This window comes from Chrysochloris asiatica, unplaced genomic scaffold, assembly GCF_000296735.1.
Source record: "Chrysochloris asiatica unplaced genomic scaffold, ChrAsi1.0 scaffold00555, whole genome shotgun sequence".
Classification (NCBI taxonomy): domain Eukaryota; kingdom Metazoa; phylum Chordata; class Mammalia; order Afrosoricida; family Chrysochloridae; genus Chrysochloris; species Chrysochloris asiatica.
In genome coordinates this window covers 393,445-402,593 of record NW_006409073.1, presented here as the reverse complement: position 1 = coordinate 402,593, position 9,149 = coordinate 393,445, and the positions used below count along the sequence as shown (strand labels likewise).

The following is a 9,149-nucleotide window of genomic DNA, read 5'->3' as shown; positions in this document are numbered from 1 at the left end:
TTCTGGTTCTGATAAACCTTTAATATACCCCATAATTGTGAGTATTGTCTATGAGTTCTGTGGGATCATTGCAACAGCTTTTTAAACTCAGATGTGGGTAAAGAAAGTTGTAGGATACAGGCATGTCTGACTGCTGCTTCATAGGAATTGGCTTTAAGCTGATTTTGAATTTCTCTTTCTCCTTTGTGAAGCCCAAGAAGTCAGACATTACCTCCATGCTATTTTTGTAATATACTAGATAGTCCTGCTGTGGCACCATAGGATAAGCATTGGACCTCATTCAAACCCACCAGGCGCTCCTTGAAAACCCTATACAGGGTCACTGTGAGTCAGAACCTTCTCAACAGCACTTAACAATAAAGACAATAACAAAGAGAAAAGTGAAGACATAAATATATAAATATTTCAGATGAAAAGTTCTTCTAGTAATTTGAAATTTCACTGAATCTTTTCTTTCTTTTGGATTACTATGGCAGAGAATAACTGAACTTCTCAGGGTTTACCTCATTGTGAGGATTAAGTAAAATGGAGTCCTGGTGTGGTGCTGCAGGATAATGCACTGGACTGCAAGGTCTGCAGTTCAAACCCACCAGCCACTCCTTGGAAACCCTATGAGTCTGAACAGACTCGATAGTACTTAACAACAACAACAACAAAGGCACTCTATAAAACATGAAAACTCTACACATCTCAGGTGTTTTGATGTTGGCAGTCAAGAGATGATGAAAATGATTCTTTGGAATGATCTATCAGGACTCACAGACATGGATGGAAACTCCCAGAGGTCAAGAAGTGTTAGAAATGAAACAGATGTGGCAAACAGACACTGGGTGAAACCAAAAGTATCTTGGCAAGGCAAAATTTTTACTTCTGCAGAATCTGCATAGCTGCACAGGAACATTCTAGCAAGCACACCAAGTGGACAGACAGTCTGCTCAGGTTTTATCCCAGATTCGAGGCTGTGTTTTACCCTATTGGTTAGGGTTTCCATCGCACAGGCTTGTCTTTACCTGATTGGCTAATTTGAAGTGTGTTTGGATGGAGGTGGTAAGGGCTTGAGGAAGTTTGGAATGTCTTTGTTCCAGGAGGCAACAACGGGCCAGAACTGGGTTTGGCTGGTTTGCAGCATGAATACAAGAATAGGGGAGTTTCCCTAAAGGACCTCAAAATGGGCTAGAACCAAACTTACTCTATTTTGGCGTCAACCTTATTTTGTAGCCTTTGAAGGCAAGACATTTGTGTTCCTTTTTCCCACAGAAGGACCCAATTTCTTTGTGGGAGGTGGGAGGATGAGATGGCAGAAAGATTAATGATGCCCAGTATTGTTGATTTAGAAGATACCTATACATGTTCTTGGTTCTCGTAGGGACTGAGGTGTCTTCCTGAAGGTGATGGAGTTTCCAAAGTTATAACAGAAAAGGGGGTTAGTGTAGAATAAGCATGGGAATTCTATTCAACCAGCATAACTAGTTATTATGGGAGAGGTAAAGAAAATAAAGGGCATCCGCCTTACCCCAGGACATCACAGTATCTCAGGGAAGGCATTTAATAGTTGTTGTTCTTGTTGGTATGCGTGGAGTTGGTTCCAACCCATAGAGACCAGGTATAGGGTTTCCGAGGCTGTAAATCTTTACAGGAGCAGAAAGTCTCATCTTTCACCCGCGGATAGGCTGGTAGTTTTGAACTGCTGATCTTGAGGTTAGCAGCCCGAGTCGTAACCACTACAAATTATTTTCTTGTTAATAACCACTAGTTATTATTAAGGAAATAATTAGCTAATAAAAAAATGAGCAAGCAAGTTGAGACGGTAGCCCTGTTAAGACTTGATGGAGTGAGGGAATGCCTTGGAGATATAGAGCAGGGAGTATCATTCCAGGTTTGGCTAGCCTCAGGTTAAGGTGGATTTTTAAAATAATAGCCTGCCGGTGGTTGGTTTTTTGTGGGGCTGGAGGTGACCACATCCTCTCCCTCAAAGAAAAAGGAGTAAGATGATGAAAAATAAAATTCCACGCTCCAAGGCCATCACCAGACACTCCCGTGTGGCCCAGTGCAGCACACAGAAAGGGGGGAAGTCTTCAAAAAGCCATCGCTGCTTCCCGCACTCCTATACCTCCTCCTTCCCCAAAGGCGGGTGATGATGGATTTATAGCCCTCCTCTTTTTTTCCAGTTACTATGGAGACCAACCCCAGTCCTTTCATTCCTTCCGGTACCGGGAACATTTCTGTAACGCTGTTAGTATGGAGGGGTTCAGCCTAAATTTATCGGTGGTGGTGCTGCGGTGGAAGAAGGATATTAGCAAAAAATCGCGCGGTGGGTCCCGCCGCCTACATGGCCGCTAGGACCCAGACCGCGGGACAAAGGATAAGGTCCGCTGCTCTCCCGAGCCCGTCTGTGTGCCAACGATTGGCGGCCATACGTTGCGGGGGGCACTGCTGGGCTGAAGGAGGGCGTGGGCCAGCAGAGAGAAGGGACTCCGGGGCGCGCGGCGGCGTCCCGGGAGAGTCCCAGTGCCCCGGGGCGCCAACCTGTCGACCCACCAACGCGGATGTGAGAGAGGGAGGTGGCGCGGACCCCTCCACCCACGCGTCCATTGGGCGGTGCCGTCATCACTGTCCCCTCAGTAACACCACCTTCTCCTCCGCGGAGCCCGGATCCCCTCCCCGCCGTGGGCACCTCCCATTGGACGGGGACGTAGTCGATTCGCCTCCAGTCACAGAGTCGATTGGGCGCCAGGTAATCGGTCCGCCCTTAACCTGCTTGGATTGGCTTACTGCACGTTGGCGCAACGGAAGAGGCGGCCGACAGAGGGTGTGCCTCTGCTCGGGCTGGGCAACCGCGGAGGAGGTGATCTGGAGTTCGGCGCTGGGGGGCTGGCTCGGGCGGCAGCGGAGGCTGCTGCGGATGGGAACGGGGCGGCTCGGCACGTCTATGGAGCGCCATGGTAGGGCCTCCGCTACTTCCGCCTCGTCGGCTGGGGAGCCGGCGTCCGGCGAGCCGGCGTCCGGGGACCCCGAAGAGCGACGACGGGAGCCGCTGCGGCGACGAGCAAGCAGTGCGTCGAGCCCCCCAGCGGGGGCCTCGGCGGAGAGCGTGAGGCGGCATCGGCCCGGCTCCTACAGCGGCCCTACCACGGTCTCCCGGCAGCGCGTCGAAAGCCTAAGGAAGAAGCGGCCGCGTAAGTGCTCCGCGGGGCGCTCTCCCGGCTCGGCCGCCGTTTCCACTGCGCGCTCGTTTTCCTCGCACTGTGTGGTCCCACCGTGGTTTGTAGGCTAAACGCCTTACCGGAGGCCGTGAGACCCTCCAAACGCGGGGACTTGGCCCTGTGGCCCCCCCATTCACCGCCCGATTTCGCCCCCATTGGCCTCGCTTTCCGGCTCCAGGAGTCGGGTGGGGTGGGGGGGCCTCCTTTCCTAACTCCTTGGGCATTCGCTTCCCAAGTCACGTGATTTTAACCTCGGGAGGTTTCTTTTGACTCATTTTCCCCCTCTCCCCAAATCAATTGACTTCCCAATGTCTGTATTCCATGGGTTTATCAGGAATCTTCTTGACGTTAATTTTTTTTTTTTAATCTTAAAGACTTCGGACGTATTAGGAGCTATTTAACTTCTTGAGCTGCTTGAGGCCTAAAACTGGATTTCGTGGTCCGTGCATCGCTAAGCTTTCGCTGCTTTTCTTTTCGGGAGAATTTGGGTCATCTCTCACCCAGATAGCGCCTGGATTTTCCTTCCATCTCTTTCCAGATGTTTCCGATTCAGGACTGTAGCATTCTGGGTATTCGGGCTTTTTCTTTGGAGGGAAAATGTCTTCCTGAATCCCGCGTTGGGAGTTGCACACCCTCTTGCGAGAATCGCTTTCTCCATTTTACTCTCTGGTTTCTTTTCTTGCTTTCTGAGCCAGTCAAGTATGTTCTTCCCAGTATTTCAGAATCTCTCTCCTTTGCAGCCATTGCTACTGTTGAAAGTATTAACTGTCTTTGATACCTAAATGGGGGCATTACATAGACCGCATTTACACATGATTGGACTTAAAAAATTTTTTTTTTTTTATTTCACCGGATTTCTATTAAGTGAAATCAACTTGTTAAAATGAGGAGGAAATGGCAAGATGTGTTCGAGAGCTTTACGGAATAGTCTTTTGCCTTAACCAACGACCCAGTTTTTTTGGGGGAAAAAAAATTGCATGATAAAATGTAGGCTGATTTTGTTATGAAAATTTGGGTCGTTTTTTATTCTTTCGGTTTTTCCCCATTTTCTTGAAAGATATTTAGCAGACAGTCCATTTGCAACCTTTGGCATTTTTAGTCAATCTGGTTTTTGTTTTATTTGAGATGCAACCTAATTTTTAAGTGATGTAGCATAGTTCCTTCATGACTTTTAGGATAGAATAATCAGGTAAGAATCAAGGTCATATAACCAACACTCATCTGTGGCTTTGGAACAGAAGGATTCTTATAAAGATAATTGTACTTTGGGGTGTGTTTGTGTGTCAGACATATTTCTGAGTTTTAATAACTCATTAGCCCGCACAAGTCTGAGGTATCCCACTTTGTTCCACTTAGCTATTTATTAAGTTGACTCCTAGCGACTCTTGGTGTTTCAGAGGAGCGGCTGGTGGGTCTAATAGCGCTACACAAGGACTGCATTATCCCATTTTAGAGATGCAAAAACTTGGGCTCATTATCCTGTGGCAAATGATTGGTAAGTGTTGGAATGTTGTTGTTATGTGCCGTGGTGGAGTTCTGACTCATAGCGACCCCGTACAGGGTTTCCAAGGCTGTAAATCTTTACGGGAGCAGAAAGCCTCATCTTTCTCCTGTGGAACAGCTGGTAGTTTCGAACTGCTGACCATGAGATTAGCAGCCCCATTAGTAACCACCACGCTACCAGAGCTCCTTAAGTGGTTGAATATAAGTCTATAAAAGAAGTCTAGCTTCAGAACTCCTGTTCTTAACCCACTGTGTCTTACTGACTTGTTTGTTCTATTAGCTAATTTCACTGCTAAATGAAACCCCAGCATGGCTTGTGTTCAAGGCTCTCTTATTTGAAGTGGAAATTTCTAGCTAGTATGGAAGTAGGTTCACATTTTGAGCCTAAAAATGACCTGGGGAGTTAAATGGAAGATTCTCAGGGCCCAATCCTCTTAGCTTTTGAGTCTGAGGAGCTGCATTTTTTAACAAGCTCCTCAGATCACTCAGATAAGATAACTCAAAAGCCACTTTGAAAAGCACAGGTATAGACTATATATTAATATGGTTTTGAAAAATTTTAAAGGGAATTTTAATTTTAATTAATATGGTTTTGAAAAATTTTAAAGTAAACTGATACTCAGTTACTCATAATATGTTTGCTGCGTTTTCATTTTTCATTCCCTATTATTGCTTTCTAGAATAGATGAATAATGAAAAGCCATTTCTCAGGTAAAGAAATGTTAAAGAAAAAGCAAGGTGGTCTTCTATTCGCTTTTTCTGTACTATGTTAGATGGAAGGATCTTGGTGTGACACTGCTGGACTGTTAACTTCACGGTCTGAGGTTCAAACCCAAGAGTCGCTCCTTGGAAACCTTATACTGCTGGGTCACTGAGTCGGAACAGACTTGACAGCATTTACAGTATTATCTGAGCTGTTGACTGCTGGAAAAGAATATATTTTACTCTTTGAGAGACTCAGTGGAGGCTAAATCTCCTTACGTTTGTTGTTTGGAGGATGTGTATGTGATGGTGTACCCACCTTTGTTTTGGGTTTAAAAAAAAAAAAAACTCATTCTGGTATCATTACACTACTAAGTGTATGGAGTCCTGGTGTGGCTGGCGTTGCAGGGTAACACACTGGACTGCAAGGTCAGTTTGAACTGCAGGGTTGGCAGTTCAAACCCACCAGTTGCTCCTTGGAAACCCTAGTCAGGGTTGCTATAAGTTGTAACTGACTCGACCACACATAACAACTAATTATATAGTTGGTTTTGGAATTCTTGTGAAACCCTGGTTTTAGTCCTGCCTGCTCTAGCACCCTTCCCCTTTTGACAGACAGAGGTACACAGAAGAACACGTGCCCTAGGGTAGTGTGGTTCCTGAATTTGTCCTCATCCTAGACTTACTGCGTCCGAATTATTAGGAGTGAAGCTTGGCATGTGTATGTTTTGGATGGTTATGTGCTGTGGAGTTGGTTCCGACTCATAGCGACCCTGTACAGGGTTTCTGAGGCTCTAAATGGTTACAGGAGTAGAAAGCCTCATCTTTCTTCTACGGAACAGCTGGTAGTTTTGAACTGATGACCTTGTGGTTTGCAGCCTGATTCATAACTACTATACTACCAGAGCTCCTTTTGTATATTTGTTGTTGTTGTCAAGTGCCGTAGAGTCGATTCTGACCCATAGTGACCCTGTATAGGGTTTACAAGAAACAGCTGGTGAGTTTGAACCGCTGACCTTGCAGTTCAAATGGCTTTGCAAGTCTGGCTCATTAACGTATTAACCCACAGCACCACACCAGGACTCCACTTTGTATGTTTAGGTGCTTCAGAAGTTTTAGATCAGGTGCCGTGTATCTTACAGGGCTGATAAAAATAGCAAATAAACACAGTTTTTAAAATGATGGAAATGAAGAAGCTAATCTTTTGAGCACTTCCTTCTTTGTGTTTTAGACTGTTTGCCAGATATTTTGTGAACATCTATTTTAATGCGGTACTGTGGGATAATGGGTTAGACAGCCAGGTCAATTTGAACAAAAAGGTTGGCATTTGAACTCACCCATTGCTCCTCCGAAACCTTAATAACAGGGGTGGCTATGAGTTTGAACTGGCTTGATGGCACTTAACAACAACAAACAATTTAAGACTCACCGTTATCTTTTGAGATGTAATCCTTATCGATTACATCTCAATGTAAAGAAAACAAAAACTATTCACCACTGGACCAATAAACTACATTCTTGTCAACAGAGAAAAGATTGAAGTTGTCAAGGACTTCATTCTTGGATCAACACTCAATCAGCAGTCAAGAAATCAAAGGACGAATTGCATTAGGCAAATCTGCACAAGACCTTTTTAAAGTGTTGTAAAGCACAGATGTCAGCTTGAGGACTAAGGTGTGCCTGACCCAAGCCATGGTATTTTCAGTAACCTCAGATGCATGTGAAAGCTGGACAGGGAATAAGGAGGACTGTAGAAGAATTGATGCTTTTGAGTTGTGGTGTTGGAGGAGAATATTGAAAGTGCCATGGGCTGCCAAAAGAATCAGTAGATTGGTTCTGGAAGAAGTGCAGCCAGAGTGCTCCTTGGAGGCCAAGATGGCCAAACTTTGTCTCTCATACTTCGGACATATTGTCAGGAGGGACCAGTCGCTGAAAAAAGATACCATGTTTGGTAAGATGGAGGGACAGAGAAAGAGAGGCAGACCCCCAACGAGATGGATTGGCCAAGTGGCAGCATCGATGGACTCAAGCGTGCCAACGGTAGTGAGGTTGGCCCTGGTTTGGGCAGTGTTTCGTTTCGTTCTGCTGTGCATAAATTCGCTATGAGTCGGTACTGACTTGATGGCACTTAACAGTTACCTTTTGAGGTGGTTATTTTTTATTCTGATGAGGGAAACAAGATCAATGAAACTTTTTTTGTTTGAGGACATATTAAGTGATGGGTTTTTGATTTTAGGTGTCTTGACTGTAGGCCCAGTGTCCTTGATTCTTCTCCATTTTGATGGTGGAAGGTACAAATGATGTAGTCCCAAGAGCTGCTTCTCAATGGAGCGACCTGGAAGCTTTTTACCCTTCCCCCCACCACATGTAAGTGCTTACCCACATGTGCATGCTGCAGGTTTTGCAAAATAAAATCTTATTTAATTACATGCAATAAAATGCACAGTTTGAACATATAGGCATATTCATCTAACAAGGGCCCCACATGTGAGAACCCTAGGATATCACTGCGTTGAGGCAGTGTACATTCAAGGTAGATCTTTAAAGAGATCTCGTAAGCATGTTGTAGCATGCCAGGGAGATCTTTGGGACTTGCTCTTTGTTGACTCTCAATAGAATACAAAACTTTTGTTTGCAACTTGATAACACTAACCTAGAAAATAGGTTGCTTTGCTTTTTTGAGAGCATCATTATTGGCAGAATGAAACTGGTTCTAGGACCTTGTGAGCTTGTCCTTTTCTGGTGCTGACTTTTCAGTCATTTTTTCCCACCATATTAAATCAAATTAGGATGGGCTGCATTGGGGAGCCCCTGGATGGCCCCAAAACTGTTAAGTGCTTGACTGCTAGATTAGAGCCCTCCCCAGAACTCTTTGGAAGAAGGATCTGGCAACATGCTTCTAAAATCATAGCCACAAAAACCTAGGGAACACAATTTTATCTGCTCATATGTCACCAAAGTCGCAGTCAACTCAGTTGGTTTGGTTTTATTTGGTTTTGCCCACTAGTAGGAGTCCTGGTGTGGCGCTGTGGGCTAATGCGACAGAACTGGAGGGGTGGTAGTTGAAGCTCACCAGCTGCTCCTTGGAAACCCTATACAGGGTTGCTATGGGTGTCACTGAACAACAGCAAGCTTGGGAGGTGGGGGAGGGGAGTTAGATATGTTGCTTTGTAGCCCATTCTAGAGAGGGAATGGAAGAGGAGGTTTTTTTTAAAACATACTGTTGATTTTTGTTGTTTTGTGCAGTCGAGTTGGTTCCCACTCATAGTGATGCTGAATAGGGTTTACATGGAGCGGCTGCTGGGTTTGAACTTCTAGTTTTGTGGTTAGCAGTCCAGTGCTTTATCCAACAGCACCCTAGAACTCTACTTATGTTTACATTTAAATAAAACCAAAGTAAACATGGCCACTCATCTTGATGTTTAACAAATGTAATGCATCAATCAGGGTCTGAAAAACTATGCAGCATTGTAAAATGGTACAGTATGTTATTTTAGGGGCTTCAGTGGGTTGTATTTATGAATCATGTATTTGAATAATATGATTGTTCATGTTGGTGTCCTGCTTTTTATTTATTTAGGGAGATGGCAAGCAAAAAGATAATGTATGTTACTAAAAATACTTTGTTTAAACACATATTAAAAGGAGATAAAAGGAACAAGAGAACAGACTGCAATCTGTATGGAGTGAAAAGAATGGTTAAAAAAATCAGTGGTGTTACTGAACTTTTTTTAAGTATAT

At 44.7% G+C, this 9,149-nt stretch overlaps 1 protein-coding gene across 1 annotated transcript in view; it reads left to right on the top strand.

Annotated features, from left to right (window-relative positions):
- The first annotated feature begins 2,767 nt into the window (after positions 1-2,767).
- The window catches only part of PANK2 (pantothenate kinase 2), a 47,554-nt gene continuing 41,172 nt past the window's right edge, over positions 2,768-9,149 (top strand). Inside the window, exon 1 of the mRNA XM_006877683.1 lies at positions 2,768-3,176. Coding sequence (XP_006877745.1) covers positions 2,903-3,176 — 274 coding nt within the window. The 5' untranslated portion in view covers positions 2,768-2,902. The remainder of the gene's footprint in view (positions 3,177-9,149) is intronic.